Source organism: Stenella coeruleoalba (genome assembly GCF_951394435.1).
Source record: "Stenella coeruleoalba genome assembly, chromosome: 5".
NCBI classification, from domain to species: domain Eukaryota; kingdom Metazoa; phylum Chordata; class Mammalia; order Artiodactyla; family Delphinidae; genus Stenella; species Stenella coeruleoalba.
In genome coordinates this window covers 97,514,972-97,537,491 of record NC_137150.1, presented here as the reverse complement: position 1 = coordinate 97,537,491, position 22,520 = coordinate 97,514,972, and the positions used below count along the sequence as shown (strand labels likewise).

At 39.0% G+C, this 22,520-nt stretch overlaps 2 protein-coding genes across 4 annotated transcripts in view; one reads left to right on the top strand and one right to left on the bottom strand.

The window, feature by feature from the left end:
* Positions 1–22,520, top strand: part of CMSS1 (cms1 ribosomal small subunit homolog) — a 379,245-nt gene that overhangs the window by 1,256 nt on the left and 355,469 nt on the right. The window lies entirely within an intron of this gene.
* The window catches only part of LOC307186588 (filamin A-interacting protein 1-like), a 67,473-nt gene continuing 46,310 nt past the window's right edge, over positions 1,358–22,520 (bottom strand). Inside the window, exon 3 of the mRNA XM_079921884.1 lies at positions 1,358–9,653. Coding sequence (XP_079778010.1) covers positions 9,474–9,653 — 180 coding nt within the window. The 3' untranslated portion in view covers positions 1,358–9,473. The remainder of the gene's footprint in view (positions 9,654–22,520) is intronic.

The following is a 22,520-nucleotide window of genomic DNA, read 5'->3' as shown; positions in this document are numbered from 1 at the left end:
ATGCTGTACTACAGCATTGTTTCCAGAAGGGCAGGCTTCAGATACAAACAGAGCAGATGGCATTTTTCAAAAGGTTGCCAGTATAATACTTCATTGATTAAACTTCTGACTCTTTTGAGGCTTTGTTTTTAGCAAATGTATGCTTGTGCTTGAAGGCACAAATACCTTTTTTTGCAGGCTGTGGTATTTCACGTTTCCTTTAATAGCCCCTGCCCCCCATAACTGAGGTGTTAAAAACTATATTTTATGGTATGATTCAAGGATAAACGCCAATTAAGAAACAGTCAGAATTTTTTGGAGTGGTGAAGGGGATCTTAATTCTTGGTTCTAGTCCTGTTTCTTGCCCTCACCAGCTATGTGTCTCTCAAGTTAGTCACCCTTTGGAAACAAAGAAATTAACATGTATTGAGTATCTACTGTGTGCCAGATGTTTTCATAAATATGAATTCATTGAATCTTCATAACATTCTTAAAGGGTAAGCGTTTTAATTTAATCTTCATAACATGCCTAAAAGGTAAGCATTACCTTCATATTTAAATGAGAAGCAGAAAAGTTAATTGTTCTTAGGAACACACAGCAAGGGGGAGATCTGGGAAGAGGTTAGTCAAGAGTACCTGACTTTCAAAGTCACACTTTTCCCACTATTACTGTGTGGCTTCTCTGGTCCTCAGTGTCATAGTCTGTGAAGTGAGGGATCCTTAGAGATCATCTTTTTAAGGGTTTTACCAACCAAGAGTTTTAAACGTTGAATCTAGTTAGAATTATAAAGTGCTACAGCCTCTTTCAGCTAAGTTGCCAGGATTCCCATCAAGATATGTTGGAGTCCCTAGGATCACCCCACTTCTTAGGTTCCTTCTAGCTGTAAGATTGAGGTTTGAAAATTGCTAACATTAAATTTATCAATGGCCTTTGCTTTGTTAACTGCTTTGAAGATAGGTGAGTGTATAAGCTTCCTTGAGATCTGCTTGATTATTTACCAGTGATTTGTTTAAATAATCTGAATAATGTTTCTAATTCAGAAGAAATCACAGCTGCACCAATTCAGGTTTTCTGATCCTACCTATGTTAATAGAGAAAGATCAGCCTAAAATATGTGAATTATATATTGTTTTGAAAGTCAGAGGAGAAATAGTGCCTTAAGTCAGAGAAAGGAAAGATAGTTGTAGTAATGCCATTACTCCTGTCGTGTGTTACGCTACTTGCCTATAAAAGTAAACATCTTTCCTTATTACCTGTTTCCAGTTAGTGCTTATGGTGGCGAGGTGATGGAACATTTAGTCATTTATTCGGCAGTCTATATCTATCTACAACAAAGGCTTAACATCTGTGGTTATGAATTCTTGTGCACGTTTTCTAAGAGTAAACTGTACAAACACACAGATGCCCAAACACCGACACACACTGTGTATGATATTTATCCAGCTCTCTATCTATTGTCAAGGAATTGAACTATGTTTTTGCGGTTTTCATGACGTCTTAGATGAGGTATGTAACTCAGAGACCCTTACTAAAGCTCTCGATCTACATATGACCCTTTTTGCATATATCTTATGGCTTTTCAAAACCTGTCGTTTTTCTACAGGCATTCCTTATTTTATTGCACTTCACTTTATTGTGTTTCACAGATACTGCATTTTTTTTTAAACAAGTAAAGGTTTGTCGTGACTCTGCATTGGTTAGCATTTTTTAGCAATAAATTATTTTTTAAGTAAGGTATATACTCTTTTTATATGTAATGCTATTGCACAATTAATAGACTACAGTATAGTAAAACATAACTTTTATATGCACTGGGAAACCAAAAAATTCATGACTTGCTTTATTGTGATACTCACTTTATTGTGTCTGGAACCGAACCTAAGTATCTCCGAGGTATGCCTGTATTAGAATCCTGCATTGTACTGGAGTCCAACATGGTACCTGGCACTTAGTTGGTGTTTGGTAGATATTAACTGAATTAGTGAATGCATTTTACAGGACTTTTGGTGATAGTATACACAGGTAGATATATAATTTCTCATCCAGTCTAGACATTTTTGAGAGCGGAAGGCCATGCTCTTAGAATTTTGCTGGGGCAGTCCACTTGAGATGTCTGGTCACCCTGTTGCTATCATCATTGGTGGTGATTGGAGTCATGGCCCAGGGTAAGACAACTGAGAATTTCCTCTGCTGAGGTGTGTACAGCACAGTATGCCTCAGGCAACAGAGCCTAGGAATCATCTAATGATATCTAATATTTCGTTTCACTTCATTTCACTTATTTCCTTATTCCCTGCCTACCTTAAGAAATTATTTGATAATAATATATAATACTGCATGTATGGTAGTAAACAATACATGCAGTAGAATCATAATTGCAAAACATTAGTGCTAATGCACCAGGTGCAATGCCTGAGATTTCATGTAGTTGACCAAACTGGGCACTTTCTCAGTGTGAAGCTGAATGTTTATTCACGTCATGGTTTTCGTGACTTATGGAGCAGAGCTGAGAGTTTCTGTTGTTGGAAGTGGTCAGTTGGTCATTCACTTACTAAAGAGAACACCGATTGTTTTCCCTTTTTATTCCAATAATATGCCTATTAAATTACCAAGTCAAGTGTCCAGTAGGCAGCTGGGTATAGAGTCTGGAGCTCCAGGGTTGGAGCTGGAGATAACGAATTTAGGAATTACCGGCACATATATAGCTTACTTTTTTATATATAAATTTTTGGCTGCGTTGGGTCTTCGTTGCTGCACATGGGCTTTCTCTAGTTGCGGTGAGTAGGGGCTACTCTTCATTGCTGTGCGCAGGCTTCCCATTGTGGTGGCTTCTCTTGCTGTGGAGCACGGGCTCCAGGCGCGTGGGCTTCAGTAGTTGTGGCTTGCGGGCTCTAGAGCACATGCTCAGTAGTTGTGACGCATGGGCTTAGTTGCTCCGCGGCATGTGGGATCTTCCCGTGTCCCCTGCATTGGCAGATGGATTCTTAAACGCTGTGCCACCAGGGAAGTCCCTATAGCTTACTTTTAAAGAGGATGTTTTTAGCAATCTGCAAAACTCTTTGCCTCCACTTCTTTTGAGGAGGGTTTTTCGTATGCTCCCCTAGCTTATTCTGAATCTTTGATGCCATCTCTTACCAAGAATCTAACTAGAAAACTGAAGTGTGAAGACACTTCTGTGTGCAGTGCCCGGAAATTGCAGGTAACAGTACGAATTTGCATTTGTTAAGTGGTCACTCTGTGCCAGATACTTTTTTGATTGCTTTACATGTACTGGTTCATTTAATCTTTATAAGTATACCATGATGTAGGTACAGTTATCTCCATTTTTTAGATGAGGAAATTGAGGCACCAAGTGGTTTAGTGATTTGCCCAGTGTTATTCAGTTGGTAAGTAGAGAGGCTGAGATTCATAGACAGGCAGTCAGAAACCAGTCTGTGTACTTAAATTTCTCAAAGTTAATTATTCTAATTATCAATGATAAGCATCTCATCTCTAAAATAATAATCCTTTATCAGTTTAAAGAGGCTCATACTTTATAAACCTTTTGTTTAGATACATCATTGTTATCAAATTGTCTATTAACTCTTAGTCTCCCAAAGTGTACTCTTCTAAAGAACACTGATTACTCTGAGATACAAATAAGCAGGTTGTACCATTGGACTTTGAGAACAATCTCTTCCCAGGAACGCATACTTGGTCCTAGAGCTCAAGGCTCACATACCTGGCTGTCTTCTTGATGTCTATACTTATTTGATGAGAATGTCAAATGTAAATGAGGCCCAACTCCTGAATTTTTCCCCAAATCTGCTTTTTCTCCAGACTTCCCTATCTCAGTAAATTAAATCACCAACTGCCCAATTTCACAAAGGCCTAGGCATGTTCTGATTTATTCATTTATTTAGTTCCTTCACCCTTTACATCTGATCTATCAAGTTTTGTCTCTGCAACCAAAACATATCCTGAATCTTTTTTCCTTTTTTATTTTCGCTTGTTTGTTTTTTTTTGTTTACGCCATCAGAGCACATGCTGCCATCCTCTTGCCTAAACCTCTGCGGTAAACTTCTAACAGGGCTCCCAATTTCCATCTTGTCCCTCTGTGCTTCAGTCAGCAGACAAATTGATCGATCAGATCACATTCCTGCTTAAACCTGTCACTGGCTTCCCTCCAACACACAGAATAAAACCTAGATTGCTTACCATGGTTGGTATCTGCTGGAACTTACTGACTCCCCTCTAGTTTATGCTGTCCCAGCCACACCAGCCTTCATTGGGTGCCTCAACAGGCCAAGCTCATTCTGTCTTAGCCCTTTGTAATAGCTGTTCCTTTTCCTTTCTGGACTGTCCTTCTGAATTTTGAATGGTTGGCCTTTTCTTGACATTAAGACCTAAGTTCAAACACACCTAAGTTCCTGTTCAGCAAGTGTAGAGTAGCTATCTACTTACATTATCATGTTGCAGTATTTCTCATCAGAGCACTTATCACCAACTATTATTTTCCTTATTAAATTATTACAGTCTCCCCACACTAATATGTAAGCACCATATGAGCAGAGATTTGTTTATCTTGTTCTTTGCTGTATCCTTTGGGCCTATAGTAGTATCTGGGTACTTAGAAGGCACTCATTAAAGATTTGTTCATTAAGTAATTAATTGTTAATATTTCACAGCCACATCTTGGAGACTTTAACATAGGACTTCTGCGTCTAAAGAAGCTTGGTCCACTGGAAGAGTTGTCAAAATCCTGCTTAGGCTTTTGACGGACTTGGCAGATGTTGCTTTTCTTTTTCTAAAAATACATTAGAAATCTGTGTTTTATAACTGTGTTTACTATCATTTTATTCTAACCATATTTGGGTTTAGTTTTGAAATTATATATTTGAAAGAACAGCAGTCTTTTGCTTTGTAAATGAGCTGATAATTCCTACTGGTGACAGCTTTTGTCACCTAGGATCAGTGTGATTGTTCATTTTGTTTGAGATTGCTGATGTAAGCATTGTAAATATTTTTGTTGTAATATCATTTTATCCTTAAAAATCACATCACTTTATGCTGAATTCCTTCTGGAAACGGTGAAGTTGGGGAACACCTTGGATTTTTTAAACCTGAATAACTTAAGTTTTGGGGTTTTTTTTTCCTTTTTTCACACCAGAGTTTCCTTTTCTCACATCTATAGGCAGCCATGAGTAGTAGATGTTGTAAAGCATTGCCTCTACATATAAAATTCAGACTTGGAATATTTACAGTAGTTGTTGATAACATACAACAGAGGATCAACTTCAGAGCATGTTGTTTTCAAAATCATTTATTGAACTCTCATGCTTGGCTCTCTTTTAAACATTGTAATGGAGTTAGAGGGAAAAACATAATCTGTTTATGGGCTTTATACATTGATGTGGTTCATCAAAATGCAAATGATATTCTTTTAAGACAGATGCTTAAGGGCAAAAACGGGTAGGATAAATTTTAAAAGGTGAGAAGAAGGAAAGAGGAGAGGGATAGGTGCAACATTTTTGTTCTGTACTTGAAGACTGTGTAACAAAGTCTGTATACAATTTCTATAATTCTTGCAAATGATTAAACAAGTGGTTCTTGACAACAATTATGAACGTTTAAAGGTACAAATTTATACATCTTTCTCTAAATAGCATGTACAGTAGCTCTGCTGTCTTAGAAAATACCAGGAATTTGGAAGGCCTAGAAATAGTTCCATTTCCCCCTCAGATTCAACATTAACACATTACATTATTTTGTGGCACAAATCCTTACTCATCTGATGTTCTTTAGTTGAACACTTTAGGGCTTTCATAGAAGTATACATTTTACTAAATATCTCACAAACAGCTTGAAATATAGTTTCCCCATTTTCATCAACTTTCATAGAATTCTTAATTGCATTCTTAAATTGCTAGCATTGCTTTTAAAAATTAGTTGATTAAGGGGCTTCCCTGGTGGCGCAGTGGTTGAGAGTCTGCCTGCCGATGCAGGGGACACGGGTTCATGCCCCGGTCCGGGAGGATCCCACATGCCGCGGAGCGGCTGGGCCTGTGAGCCACGGCCGCTGGGCCTGCGCGTCTGGAGCCTGTGCTCCGCAGCGGGAGAGGCCGCGGTAGTGAGAGGCCCATGGACCGCAAAAAAAAAAAAAATTAGTTGATTAAGCTCTTAAGCTCTTGAGCTCCTTGTTAGTCTAGTTCACACTAGACCAGAGGTCAGGATACTTTTTTTGTAAAAGGCCAGGTAGTAAATATTTTAGGCTTTGTTGGCCAATGTCACAGCTACCCAACTCTGCTATTGTAGCATAAGAAATGATCAGATAATAAATATGTAAACAAATGAATGTGGCTGTGTTCCAATAGAACTTTATCTATAGACAATGGTATTTGAATTTCATGTAATTTTCACATCTCACAAAATATTCTTCTTTTGATTTTTTTTTTTCTGTTTAAAGACGTAAAAACTATTCTTAACTTGCAGGACATACAAAAAGACAGTGGGCTGAATTTGGCCTGTGGGGTCTTTACATTTATAGACTCCTGCCCCAGACTCAGTGTCAGACCCCAAGAGTTATGTCACATGTCCTCAAAAGCAGGAATTTGAAACACATCCCAGAGAGAATTACTCCATTACATCAGTTACTCCATTACTCAGTCCAGAATTATCAGTTATGTCTGAGATCAGTCACTTTCCTGTTACAATCAGATACTTTATTCTAAAAAGTTGCAAGGAGATTAGTTCAGAAATCATTGAAGCTAAATAAATGAACAGCTGAGGAAAGACTCCAGCATACAAAATCATACAAAAATTAAAATTTTTGTTACAATTTGAATGTGTTTTTGCTCACTTGGATTTTTATCTGCTTCCTTTTAAAAATTTAACTTAATAAAATCACTATAGAATTATTAGGATAGCTTCTTTTATTTTTATCTTTGGAGGAATCACATTTCTGCAGAAACCGGATTATGTTCAGGAGGCAGAATGCTTTATATTTTGGTTGTGTTATAGGTCAAACACCATTTTGTTGAACTTATCCCAGGTCTAAGTTGTTTATGCATTTTCATTGCATTACATATTGCTTTAAAATAAGCATAGTTTTTGTTAGGATAGATTGTGTTATTTTAAACACTTTTGTCTCAATGGGATTAGAACTGTGTTACCATTTAAAGATAGGTTTCTGCTGCTCTCCATAGAAGTGTAGCTATTTTCCTATCCTTTTTTTAGTTATTTGTACAATATCTTGTCTTTCTTATCTTGCTTGCTCTTGAACTTATGCCAGCTTGGCATGAAAATGTACTTTAGGGAGTCTCTTAACATAGCAGAAAACAATTTTGAAACCTCTAACGTAAAATATATTTTGTGTTCATCTTCAAGGTAAAACATTCCCAGGGTATTGAGTCTTTCTAGTACTGTTTGTGCTTGTTTTTCCTGCTTTGTTTCATGGTTTTCTTCAGTCTATTTGGGTTCCACCCTAGGAGGTTCAGTGTTTTTCCTTTGCATTAGCATAATTATCAGTGCAGCATATCTGCTTTTCCTGACCCTATCATATACCATTGCGATCTCTTAGCACCTTTTCTCACTTTTGTCTTGACTGAATGGCCCTTCTCTCCCTCATTCACTCATTTCTCTGTTCGCTGAATATTACCTGTTAATGTCAGGCATAGCCCTAAGCCCCCTACACATTTTCCCACTGCACCATCCACCCGTTACTGCCCTGCACTTCCTTCTGAACTGTCTCTCTTGTATCATTTTCTTGTCAGAGGGTCATCATCTTTTTTTGTAGTCCACTCCTTCCATTCTCCTACTGCTTTCATTTAACTTAGACTTTTCCACTTCGGGTTTTTAATTCACCCAACCTCCTCACCTTCTCCCTGTGCCATTTCCTGATCATCCCTCTCTTTGGCTTGTATAGCTCAATGCTCCCCAGGCTACCAGCTCCTTCTCCTCCTCCTTGAAATTGAAGTGGGTCCCAGGGACATTTGTATAGTGACATCAATGCATTGAATTGGGCTTGGCTGGATGAATGCGAAGAATGGCAGTTCCTTTGCTCCTGCTCTGCTGACTTCATCCCAGGACAGCCAGCTAAAGCACTGTCCTTAACCAGAAGGATTTCCTCCAGGATCATGCATCCGGTTCTTAGTGCCGAATCACAGAAAACCTTGGGTCGTGCTCTTCGTAGAATGTATCTATTTTTTCTGACTGAAGTTTTATGAGATACAACTGTCTCCCATGTCAAAAATGCCTTATTTGTCTTAAAATATCATTGTGTTACTCTATCCACACTAAATTACAGATACATGTTTCCCTTGATTCAGTGAGTTTTTAGTGTGAAGAAAAGAACTACTTTAGTTTACTGCCAGGGAACTGAGCCCCGCCTTGTAGATGACTGGTTGAATTCAGTTTTCGTAGTTGACGTACTCATGGATGATGAGAACTGGGAGGGACCTGAAGAATTATTCAGCTTTTCTGTTTTACATACTAGAAACTCAAGGCTTAGACTAATGAACACCAAGCTCAGTGTCAAATGAGTGAAAAACTGGAATTGGAATTTGAGTCTCCTGATCCCAAGCTTTTTTTTGAACCAACTGAGTTTTCAATAGTGTTGATTCAGATGTGATTAAAGAATGTCCATTGAGATGATAAATTGTCTTTTTTTTTTAAACATCCAAGACCGTGATTCATATCTCCCTAAAAGATCTTAGTATTAGTGACCTTTGACTCTCAGATGTCCTGATTACTATAGACAGCAATGATACCAATCTAAAATGGTTTGCTTTACAAGCCTAGCAATGAGATTCCATGGCCTGTATATACAGGAGGGGCAACTTACTAGGGAAAGTGGGACAGAAGACTACGTGCCAGCAGCCAAGTGTGCACACTACACCAGCATTTATCAGGTAGGCCACACAAAGGACGTGTTCGGCTGTTACTCATTTTTGTTGTTCCTTTCTTCCTTGTAACTAAGAAGTACCACTTGTTTTTTTCCTCCTGGTCATAAAGAAGTCATATTTTTAGAACTTAAAGTATGATTTTAATTGTCCTGCCATTTTGATGGAAATAATCTGACTTTCTTGAAGCAGATTAGGAATCCTTGATACCACATCTTCTTGGCAAAGTTCTGTGGAATGAATTACTTCTGGGTTCACCAGAAAACTTTTGAACTGTTCTAATGAATTCAGTCCTATTCCTGGCTAATGATAGTCCAACTTTGGGTTGGATTACAAGTAGGATGATGAGTTGGGAGGATTTGGGGTGTGTGTCTGGGCCTGTGATTGTGTGTATATGCATATACATATATAGTTAAAGTAATTGCAGATGTCCTGCTCTTTCAGGATGATATTCACCAGGTCCAGCAACCTGTGAATGAACCAACCGTCTGTCTGTTTGCTGTTTCACCATTTCCCGGAGAGACGGCCCTTCATCTTTGTCCTTCCATACTAGTAACACCGGCTTTCCAGATATTTCTGTAGGTGAATGTATCCAGGCAGTACATTTGCATGACTTACCTTTTCCCTCCCATGTGGAGGAAGGTATTAGAGGTGACAGTCCTTATGATGTGTAGCTTCCCACAGCCAGTCTTATCCATAGGCCCTGGGAGAACTTTAGGGGAAAGCTTAGCAATGCCTGTAGATTTTGGTTTAGGGATCCGTGTTGGGATTCTCTGCTTGCATACCTCCTTGATCTTGAATTAAACAGAAAAACAGAAGGTGGTTAATGGTACAGTTGGTGGAGAAACAGACATGTTCGGGACATAGAGTCAGCTTGGAGATTTTGGCTTCTTTGAAAACACTAGGTTCTAGGGACACATCAGACTGTCAGGTTGAAGAAAGAAAATTCAGTTAAACAATTCTGCCAACATGAGTTAAGTGTGTGCTGTGTGCAAGGCCTTCTAGTGTAGATAATGTTAGATACAAAGATAAATAGGTCATGTTTCTTGCTTTTTGGCAATCATAGCGTAGTGGGAGATAAACAAGAAAAGTGTCCCAAATTCATCTCAAAGGGTAATGAGATTGCCAGAGAAAGGTTAATTTCAACTGAGGGATCTAAGAGAGCTTTGCTGAGAAAGTAACATTTGTCTTGGGCCTCCAAAGACTTTTAGGATTTTTAACAGCAGGAATGGGAGAGCATTCCAGAGTAAAGGAATACTTTTGGCAGTGTCCCTGGGGTAGGAAGTTGGATACAGTTGAGAAATGGAATGACTTCAAATTAGGTTGTATTTGAGAAGCAGAATGGGAATGTAGACTGGGGCTAGATAGGGAAAATTGTACCTGATTCTATAGACAATGTGTGTGTAGTAGGGGGATAGTAAGGACTTAGGTTGGGGGGAGGCACATTATGGAGGTAGAATTGTATTAATATTTGTCCACAGTTAGCCTATGAGGGTTGAGAAAGGAATCACAGATAGGTTGAGTGATCTGGACTGGGAAAGTGGGCTGTAGAGTGTGAAAGAGTAAAGACTTGATTTACTTCATATTTGCTTAGAAATATACTCTTATTTTCATTTATTTAGGAAAAATATTCTTGGGTAAGAATACTTGTTGGTAAAGAGATGGGAAAAGGTCTCAGCTAACTGTAATTCTCATTATAATCCACAATGATGATGATGATGATGATGATGATGATGATGATGATGATGGTGATGATGATGATTTCCCCCTCTTTTGCTGGATCGTCCTTTCCTTGCTGTGAGCTCAAAAATAGAAATCTTTTAAAAATGCAGTGTAGTTTTCATCATAGATTCTAATACTGTTCTTGTGGAAACCCTTCTTATATTGTTTTTCATTCTATAGAAATTTGTTTCCACATTTTTTTTGTACTGATAAAGTACAGTAAAGCCCCTTGGTCTCTTTATGTAAACATTCACTTATTTTAAATGCCCCCTAACTATTATAGCAATCATATTTAGATTTTCAAATAAACACTACACAGAATTGGCTAAAAAATGTGAGTCCTTCAATAAAGGATAGACTATATGGGGAATATGCTTTCTTTTGGTACAGTCTTCTCTATGCCTAGGCACTAGGAGTGTTTTAGGCTTTAGTGTTCTTACTGACTTTTTTTTGTGGTACGCGGGCCTCTCACTGTTGTGGCCTCTCCCGCACAGGCTCAGCAGCCATGGCTCACGGGTCCAGCCGCTCCGCGGCATGTGGGATCTTCCCGGACAGGGGCACGAACCCGCGTCCCCTGCATCGGCAGGCGGACTCTCAACCACTGTGCCACCAGGGAAGCCCTGATATTTTTTTTTTATACTTAATCCTAAACATAGCAAATGAGATACTGATACTCTGATATTATTCTCCTGCCAGGAAATAATCAGAGATGTAGGCAAGGCTCTTTGTTTTAGCATTATTTATAACAATGAAAACTGGACACAGTTTAAGGCTCTAACAGTCAGGATAGAGTAAATGAATTACACTATAATCACATGAAAATATCATGCTGTCTTTAAACAATTATGCTTTTCAAGATATGGGAAAGTATTTATTCAGAAATGTTAAAAGCAGGATTTAAAACTATATACATACTTTATGTATATTTGAAGAGAAAATACTAGGAGAAAATATACCAGTGCTATCAGTGTTTAACTCTGGGTAATGGAGTAATAGTGCTTTTTATTTTTCTTATATCTTCTATATTCTCCACATTTTCTAAAATAAGTATACAATTTAAAAAAGCAACACTAAGTTACATTAAGGCATAAAAAAGGAAGGAAATACTTCACAGATCAGGACATTTCTATGAACATCTGCGTATTGTGCAAACCATGAATAAGTAGCAGCTGCACTTGAAATCATAATTCAAGTCAGCTGATCTCGTAACCACAGCATTAATAATAGCCTTTACAAGATAGGTTTCAGTGATGTCCTTTAACTTTGTCAGGCTTTAGACTGGTTGTCCTATTTAGTGTACAAAAACCTATGATGGGATCCTACTTAAATTGTAGATTCCTGGGCCTTACCTCTAGAAACTGTAATTCATTTGTCTATGAATGCACCCAGGAATTCACATTTTTAATAAACCCTCAGGGTGGTTTATCTGATACAGGTGGTCAGCCTGACATACTTTGATAAACACTACCATAGTTGAAGCTCATTTAGATGTAAGCTTTAAGGTCTTTCTAACCCAGAACTCTGACCTGCCTGGGTGTGGGAGGTTCAACACTGTGGAAGGCCAGGGTTTCATGGCCCAGTGGTCCTAGATGCTCATCAGAACCACCTGTGGGGCTTTTAAAACACTGCGATGCCCAGATCCCATCTCAGAATCTACTGACTCAGATTGTCTAGGAATGTGGTATGAGTACCACAGGTTATTCAGAACTGAAATCTGTCCAGTAAACTAATTGATATGGAACACAATATTGATGGGGCTTTTTTCTTATAAGCTATACTGATATGTGTTGGTGAAGACAGTATGGCTTGGAATGGTGGTCATTGGTAGGGTCAGCTGCCTGAAAGTTATTGGGCTCCCATTGTTTCTACACCATTGATGGCTGCAAGTTGATTTTGCTTTTCTTGATAACTCTTGATGTCACTACATAGTTTTTACCTCTAGATGGCAGCAAAGGCTAGTTATATTATTAGGACAACTCTAAATGTCATTCTCAAATCTTTGGAAAAAAATGATGCTATTTTTGTTTTCTTCTATGAATTTTATACTTGGACATGTTTCAGTAAATGAGGTATAGAGCTTTAAAATGTGTCATCTCTTGGATCATTTTTTAGAACACTATGTCAAATAGCTCCAAGAAAGTTTTATCCAAATTTGGAGTGCATATTGCAAGAGGAATCCGTGCATATGCCTCTTTTAAGACCACACAGTGAATGTTCTACTCAAGAGTTGGAGGCTCCTGGGTTTCATCAGAAAGCAGATGTCCTGGAGGAGATTAAGCATGTTGGAAAGCTCATTCATAGAAGAAAAGTTTTTTGGGGTTTTGTTTTGTTTTGTTTTTAATGTTTAACTCAGTTCAACATGGAGATTGGGATTTGGAATGGATTACAGGTCTGAAAGATGATGAGTTTATTGAGGCAAAGGCCTTGCTTTTATTTAGGGAACAATAGAGAGAAAAGGAGTATTCATTAAATTCTTTAAATGTTGGCTTGTTTGGTCTATAGGTTCTTAAAAGAAGCGGAGCTATCTATGAGACTCTGTGGTTATAGCAAGTCATTAGATGTCAGTGAGCCTTAGTGACCAAAAGAATTATAGAGAGGTGAAAATGTTTTATTCAAAATCTTAATTCTATAACCCAGTTTCTACTTGATCCTTGTGCTCCTTCATGTTATCATGGAGGGCAAACATCAGAACAATATCAGCATTTAATGAGGAAGCTGTCAGATCCTAGTTATACAGTTGGAGTCAGGATGTTTCCTTTTCTCTAAATGAGATTAATTTTGTAAGTGCTTTGAACCTTTTTGGAGATGTATTGGCAACATATTGTGTAAGAAAGCTGTGTTCCCTCAGGAATGTTCCTGACTCCAGGGACTGCAGGGCCTCTCATTACACCTTTAGCTCTAGGGGTCGAAAGGCTCAAGGCTCCCAAAGACGGTGGGTCATTTTCATTTGTGGTCATTGGGGTGGTGCAGGGAGGGGGCGGATTCAGGGCTGCCTGACTCCCTTAGGGACCCAGCTGTGGAATGCTTGGTCAAGGCCGTGTGTTATCAGAATAGCAGTGCTTTGTATTTTTGTTTTTCTCTGTTTAATGGGAAAGTACATAAGTAATGATGATGGATATGGTGATGAAAAGGAGGAAATGCTAAATTGAGAAAAAAAACCTTTGAAATATTATTGTCTTCTTTTGTCTTTTATATTGTTTGGTAAATCACTGCTAATTTATTAATTTTTTTATTTTTTTAAAGGAAACAACAGGTAATGAATCTGGCAGATAGCCTAGAGTTTCATATGCTGCTTTGGCTTTTTTCTCTTGATTTTCTCAGAACTTCCTCATTATACAATAAAACTTTATCACTAAAGATTTTACAGTTTTATATGGCAGGGGGTCCTTCAAAAGGAAACTCTGTAGTTTCATTAGCTTATTCTCACTAACCTCTTGTGAGAGAACATTTGGTTTTAAATAGAGCTACAGTGCTATGATTTGTATTTAAGAGTTGTCCAGTTTCTGAGGTGAAGGCTAGAGGAAATTGATGCCTGTATTTTATAATGTAACATGGTTTGTGGTTGTACCTAGTCACCTCCCAATCTCTCTGTAGTAATTACACCATGGGCAGTGAGGGCAATCCAAGAATAAGCATTGAAATACAGTTTTCAAAAATCCTTCCTAACCTAGTTGCTTCCATTTTGTGCCCAGGCACATAGCATCACATGTAGAAATAGAATGTTAAAACATGTTAATCTTGAACGGTTTTGTTTATTCCCTTTCTTTTTATTCATCTGTCAGGTTTTTCACCTCAGTTTTTTTTCTTCTTCTGTTTTGGTACCCACTCCTCTCTTTCTCATTCCCTCATTTGCACCCATGTAATTTTTAAAAATCATTCGCCAGCTTATATTTTGCAACAGCTTTGGATTAGTGGCTAGAGCACTGGCTATGGAGCCAGATAGACCCGGGTGGGTCCCCATTCTGATTCTGGCACCACCTAGCTGTGTGTCCTTGAGCAAGCCAGTTAGCCTGTCCAGACCTTAGTTTCCTCATCTGTAACCCTTATTTGGGGATTAGACTGCCTACTTGCAAGTTCCTTAATTGGTAGAGATATTGTGTAGAAAAGTCCCGGGCACATCTGAAGTGTCAGGTCTGTGTTTGTTGTTACTAATGTCAACATTATTATCTTTGTCTTTTTCCTTATATCTGTTCTTAAGGTGCTTATTTCTTGATCATAATCAAAACTTATCTTCTTGTTTATTTTACCTTTCTTGTTTTTCTGCTTTATCCCTTGTTCTCCCATCTCTCCAATTAATTATTGGAGACATGTTGCTAAGCATAGCAGTTGCGGCAGCTGACCAAGCAGTGTCAATTACTGGGCTGTGTTTCTAACCACCTCTGGCCCAGAAAAGTATCTTCACATCCTTTTCCCTCCTTATCCTACTTAGTCTATTCATTGTCTTTCTGTTTTAGAGTTCACTTGAAAACATTTTTTTTCTAGTCTTTCCTGTCTTTTTCTATCTTTTAATTATTCAAAAAACAATGCAGTTATACCAACTATAAAGCCCTTTGACCTTGACATTCAATGATTCTATGAAAAGAACAAATGCGAGCCAACTGTGGCCACCAGGTATGTTGTTAGACCTGCGCACCTTTGTTGAGCACCTATTACCAGCCGTATTTAAGTCCTGGATAAGGTAGGACAGTGGTTCTTAAACTTCATAAGCCCAAGAATGACCCAGGCAGCTTGTTAAGATGCAGATTCCCTGAACTAGATTTCATAGGTGTGGGTATGTAGAAATCTGTGGAGTCCTTGGTAATTCTGATAAATGTGATCAGTGACTGCATTTTGAGAAACATTGATATAAGAGTTTCAAAACTAAATGACAGCTGATTCTTGCTCTCAAGAGATTATAGTATAGGAGGGGTAACAAACGATTATAATGAGGCAAAATGAAGTGCTGTAATAAAAGTACAAACAGAAGTGTTTTGGAAACTCAGAGGAAGATTGAGAAAAATAAAGAGATTTCTAGAGGAATTGGCACTTGAGGTAGGAGTAAGATTTCAATACAAGGGACAAAGAGAGAAGAGCATTACTGCCCTAGGAACAGCATGAGTAAAGGTATAGGGCTAGAAGCCCTGCTAGTGTGTGAGAGGTTGGTGAGTACTGTGTCCTGGTGAGGGTGCAGATTATGTCCAGGGTTTCAAAAGGAGATGAGGTGGGAGGTGGAGGTCTGATAGAAGGTTTGGATTTGGGGCACTCGGTAATGTGAGTGCTAAGTAAGTGCTGCTTTTAGGGGAGGGACTGAAGAATTGCCATGATCAGGACAGTGTTGTAGAAGGATCACCAGCAATACAAGTGAAGGTTGGATTAGAGGTGAGGGATTAGAGATGCTACTATTTTACAGTAGCATCTGTACTGAGGTGTGGATTTGGGGAGTACTAGCACAAATAAAAGGGGGAGGGCAGAGGAAGAAATACCGGGGCAGAGTGGCTGACTGGATTTGGGGGATGAGAAGAGAAGTGGAGAATGGGACCCAGATTTTGACCCTGGGTGACAGAGAAGGTGCTGGACCATCACCAGAAGTGAGACAAAGCAATCCAAAGAGCAATCCAAGAGTGACAGTGCACTGGGGTGGGGGCACATGCCAAGTGTGAAGTGTAGTTGGACCTTCCACACATGGAACTGTTTGGTAGGCACTGAAAACTTGGAATTGTTGCTTTGAGAATCATCATAGAAAAGTTCTTGATACCATTCAAGTAGCTGAGACAGCCCAGGGAGAAAACGTAATTCCTCCTCATCTGCCCCTTTTTTCTTCTCCCACCATGGGTACTTCTATATCCTTTTCCCAGAGCCTGAGAGGTGAGTTTTGTTGGGCCCTATCCTGTGCCCACATTCCCTCTACAAGGCTGCCTATCTTAATAACTGATAAGAGTGTAACTAGTTCTGAGAGCAGCCCTCTGAGGAGGCATTTCTTTCCAGTACTTGAACAATGCACAGTGATTGAACCATTTTCCAGGCACTGATTGGCTAGCTGGGGGGAAAGAAATTCTGCCTCTCTCCTGCAGTGACCAGGCTGTCCCCTGGGCCATTGTGTCTGGGCTGAACAGATTACATAAACTCACACTCTGTAGGGGGATCTGCCACTCCTTAGCACAGGGGCGATCAGTAATTACAGGATGGTCCCCGTATAGCACATTTCCTTCCTCATTGGTAGTCTGAGAATGCCTGGAATAGGGCCATAGTTGATAGGATGACCTAAAAAAATAGTAGTAGTTGTCCATTGTTCTCCCTAATCCTCTTATTACCCTTCTTAGAAGCTGAAGTCAGCGGCTCTGGCAGCATTTATATTTTCCGAAATTTTTGTAATAAATATGTACTATTGTTATAATCAGAATAAAAAGTTTTATATAAAAAAATTGTGCTGCTTATGTCTGTCACTATGAGAGATATTATCCTTCTCAGAGTAATCCCCGCTGCCCTGAAGGGACTGTCAGGTGTTTAAATGTTTCTTATGTTATGGACTCTTTGGGGATCTATTGCAGTTTTTAGTTAACTCCTCTTTCTATAAAATGATACTTTTCTGAGGCCTCAAAACTGACTGATATCAGTGAATTCAGGCAAGAACACAATTAAAAGGCAAAGAACAGAAAAGGAATAGCTCTTTTTTTTTTTAAAGAGAAGGGAAAAAAACAGCCAACTCTCTAACGGTAAAGGATAGTAATTCTTGAGGAATTGCTTTGACTGGCCTCATTGAAGCCGGTTTTTATACGCACTTAATTGTTATGAGAGATAATTGGAGACCAATTTGAAGATTTTCCTCTAAAATGGCAATTTTATTTGTGATGCTCCCTTGGTTTACAGTCATTTAATCCTGAACTGGAAGCAGAATTTAGAGACTGACAAGGATGAACCCTAACATTTCTCCCTCTGAGCTCAAAAAATATACAATGCTTTTTTTTTTTTTTTTTTTTTTAAGTGATTTTGGGACCATAAGTCTTTCCTTATAAGTCATGATGTTGCTTGAGAAATGGAAACCCTGAATTAGGGTATACCATCCCAGGAAGATTTTCAAGGGTTCTGCAAAGGCAGAAGTTCCACCACCTCTGGGCTAAGCTGGTGGTGCTTGTCTTTTTGATGGCTAAACCTTGATCCCTAAATTGCCTTTTCTGGAGGTTTTTGATCACTGTCAGGACTGTCAAGGTGGCCACCTACTTATAAGCTTTGATGTGCATGTTTGTGATGCTGTTTCTATGGATCATTTTCACTTACTTCTGATGCTTTTCACTCCAGCCATCTCTGAGGCCGATCAGGTACCTCTGTTCTTCACATGTTGATAGCCTGTCCAAACTCATTCTTCATGCCTAGAATTTGTGCCTTTGCTCATAGACTCCTGCTTTAGGATAGAGTGGACTTGGACTGCAGCTTTAGTGCTCGCTGACAATGAGGACTTGTACCTCTCCTTGGTCTTGCTTTCTTCCGTCTCTTATCCACTGCACCATCCCCAGGTGAATCTTCCCCATGCCTGCTCATTTGTGTGGGGCTTGGCCTTTCAGTTAATCTAACAGTGGCCTGGAGACGGGAGGAGTTGAAAGGGGAGGCAGATTGACACTCTCGTCTGTGGTGATCATGGTAGGCTTCAGAAGAAGTAAGGCTTGAGCCAGACCTTTCAGTGTAGATCACTTGATGAGAGAAGAGAAATCTGTCCAGGTAAAGCAATGGGGAGGAGGCATACGTAGGGGTGTTCCGAGTGTTCTGGCCAAAGCAGCAGGCTTCTGAGGCAGAGCGCAGGCAGGTAATGTTAGGCGCCCTGTCTGTGTCCCTGGGCAGTGGAGAGCATTAGGTACAATTTATTTTGCTCCCCTCCTTGCACTGAGGTAACTTCTCAGTATGTTGCCATGGGACAATGGAATTAGACCTGTGTTCATGTCTCTTTTTTGTCATACAAACAGAGCCACCTGGAACAATTTTCTTTACCTCTCAGAATTTAAATTTTTTTAATCTTTAAAATTGTGATGATACCCACTTTATAGGGTTATTATGAAATAAAATAACAGTGTATAAAGGATTAGTTTTCTCTTATCTCACTGCCCAGAAACCTTTGAGGACAGAGTGCTCCCTAGCACGGTATTAATGGCCCTTTGTGGTCTGACAATACGTGCCCTTTGCACCTTACCCCTGCCCCAGCTATCTCAACATCAGCCACACTGCATTGCTCACTGTTCCTTGAATGCTGGTTTTCTGCTCTCCTGCCTGCCTCCATACCTCTGCACTGAGCATCTCCTGGAAAGCCTTTTGTCTTCTCTCTATCCCAAGTTTTCCTCCTCTCCCAGCCCACCACCCCTCCTCCGGTCAAATCTTATCTGTTTCTGAAACCTGACCCCTGAACCCTGCCCAGAGTAATCTGCTCCTCCTCCAAACTCCTATAAGTGTTTTGCTATCTATAGAATTCCTTTCTGTGTTGTGCTCTTAATTACCTTTTAAGGTAGTCCTCAACTCCTGCCTTAGATTCTAAATCTTAACACCTGCATAGCTGTCCTGCACAACAATGAGTAATATTAGGTGCTTCATAAATATTTGTGGGTTCATTCTGTAGGTGATTTGTCGAGGAATGAATAGAGCTTGACAATTGTGCCTGTGGTGGTTATAAGCTAATACAAATGGGATTGAAACTCCTCAGAGAGGACTCTTTGAAATGTCTAAACAGTAAAGGGTTATTTCTTAAGTTCTTGGGAATCCTGGTGAAACCCATTTTTCCCCCATTAAGGCAAAGTTGGTTGTTTGTCTAGATCTCTTGTTTATTTCTCCCAAAGGCATGTGAGAAATGGAAAGCTCATCTAAAAACACTGGTTTATAGTATGGTATCTTTGAAAGAGACAGAGGTACAAGGTAGTAATACAAATATAAATGTTCAAATATGCACGTGCTCTGGGCCAATCTGTCAAGTTAGTGGAAACAAGCCTTATGCAATGAAACTCTTCAGTGCAGGTTTTTAAATTTGTTTTGAGGCTTATATTTAGTCAGATTCAAGATTCTCATCTCTACATACCAGACAGAAGCTCTTGAAGGACAGTGAATCTTTTGTCTCCTTAATAGCCACCCAATTCAGTTTGTCATGATCAGTGGATTGATCAGTTGTGTCCATGTGCTTTGAAGAGAAGACACTGCATGCTGAGACACTGTGCATGTCACAGAGACAGGAGTGCTATGTAAGTTAGTAAACCCACTCCACCCTTCCAGGGACCTAAAGAATGGCAGAGAGTGAGACAGCCTTTGTAGGTCTGTAGGGCCTATTGTTGGTTATCCAAAGATGACTAACCTTTAAAAAAGCAAAACTAAACTAATAGGCAAAAAAAAAAAAAAAAAGGTCTCTTTCAGGTAACCTTACAAAAATATCATACAGAACCATTTGGCTATGCAGGAAAAAGGAACTCACTAAAATAAAACTAATTTCAGGCTTTCAAAAAATTATCTCAAATAATTAGATAACTTTTATTTCTCTTGACCAATAATTTTGTGAAAAAATAAGTGAAATTTTAAAATGAGGCCACAAGAGGATTATCTCTAGGATTGTTGACTGCAGTGCTAAAGGTTAGCCCAGATTACATTTTTATGGCACCATTCTAAGTGTTGTAAAACCTGGTGTCCTGATAGAATATTGACAGATTTGTATGTGTTGCCATATGAACAGTGTTAATTCATTATCAAATTATAAAGTACTTAGGAGTGTGTTGGCCAGTTAACTTGCTGGACTCCCTAAGGATTCCTTACCCTACAGCATTGCCTTTGGGGGCTGCCTGCTCTGACATATTTGACTGCACAGTGGAAGGATCCATCTGTTGGAAAGGAAAGTTTAATCTAAATGAAAATGAATTTTAAGGGGGTTTAAGGTTTGGGGATTTTATTGAACCGCTTATCTTCCTTGTTCTTGCATTTGCTTCACTGTGGCCCAAGGTGAATGGAGTCCTTTGTTTTGGCTCATCCAAACTGCTCTCTTTAATGTGTGTTCTGGACCATTCCCAAGAAATGCTGTAGGGTTTATGTTGAGGGCCTGGGATCTGAGGGAGAAACAGAGCTTGTAGGTGTCAGACAGCCTGCTACTGCTGAGTTAATTATTCAGGCATCTATGCTTTGCTACAGTTATAAAACTGGGAAACATCCCACCTATAAAATAGTAGCTTTTATTGAGCTTTTCTCTTGAATAAAAAAAAAACCCTGGAGACTAAGCCTTCTGTTTGTCATGCTAGCCACTAGAGGGTGGAATAGGCACGCTTCCTGAGACAGGTGTAATTCATTCTGATAGAGCAAGACTAGAGTCAGAACATATTTGCTAGTGTTTATCAGTATAGAAATTCCTAAAACAATGGAATTCCTTCTTTAGGTACGTACTAATCAGCAGAGGAACTTGTTAAAAAATGCAGCTTCCGGGGCCCTACGCTCAGAGATTGTGACTTTTGATAGCTCTGGGTGGGGCATCAGGGGATTCTCATACATGTGTTTTGGATTTTACTTTCAGAAACATTGATCCTAACGTTTCGGGCATGCGTTATTCCCTGATTATCTTTTCTCTTAGGATTGCAAAGTAAAATGATTATTTTGGAGGACGAAACAATAACAGAAACCAAAATGTAGGGAAACTGTACTGTTATTAAAGCTCTTTTCCTGCCTTTGTCTAACACGTTTCGAAGGAGACTCACTTCGTAAAGAATTGGAATCAAAAAAGCTATTAAAAATATGTTTTTGTGTGGAGTTATATTTTAGTCAATAAAGATCACAGAATGCTTAGGCTACAAGTATAAGAATTTTAAATTAATTACCCCTTTTATGGCCATCTCACAGTGCAACTTAATTTATACTTTGGGCGTCATGAAGACCTCATGCCTAGTGTCTTGGCATTGTGAAATGTAGTTGTAGAAACCTTCTAGGTAGAGTTTATATAATCCTGTCATCATCTTATAGAGACTTTCCTTTGTGTGTAAAGATCTAACTATAGTAATGCACATTGTCCTTCTGGAAGGGGTGACCCAGAGAGCAGTGGCATCCTTGGGAAAGCTTTGCAAATGCTCTTAAAAGGGAAGAAGAATGTGGTAAAATCATTCAAATCTGTGATAGAATGCTGCAGCTCAAAAAGTTAAAGGGATAGGGGGACTGAGTAAAATGAATCTTGGTTCTGAAGCTGGGACTTCAGATGAAATGAAATGAAAGGAAGGTATTTTTTCAGATGTTTATAGAAACAGTCTTGTCTTCTGTGAGCCTCTCAAAGGCTTTCTTTTCTTCAGGAATACAACCCTCCACTTTCACATATCTCATATGAAGATTTTCCAGTGTCACTTCCTCTCTCCTTCCTAGTTTTCAAGGTTCTTCCATGATTTTATGTGAATGAAAAAGAAAATTCTGTAACCTCCCAAACACACATGCACACGTGCGTGCACACACGCAGAGTTATAAAAAATTATTTTTGAAATTAAAGGCCAAAAATCTAGGATGTGTCATTCTTTGTGTGATTTTATGGAAAAGGGAAGGTACTTTTTTCAGAGATGATACTCTCTTTACCATAAACTTGAATTAGTAGCACTTTTAGTAATCTATATATGTTATTAATATGACAGCGTTCCTAAATTTTGATGTGGATATGAGTCATTACACTGAAGTAGTCCTAGTAGAGGAACCTCTAAAAGAGGTTCAGTTCCTTGAAAGTCCAGTAAATTTCCAATAATGTTAATTACTTGGGAAGCCTATTTATAGTTAATATCTGGAGCAGATGATGAAATGAGGATTTGTGCATCCTAATCATGGAGCACAGGACTTGTGGTATTAACTTTATTGTATAAAATTGCTCTGGCTCACAAAAGATAAGAAATTGAATCCTCACAAAACAGTTCTACTAATGAATAGCCCAGAGCCTCTCAAACTCTATTAGTTACAGGTGTGCCAAAAATGGATCTTTCCTTCAGTAC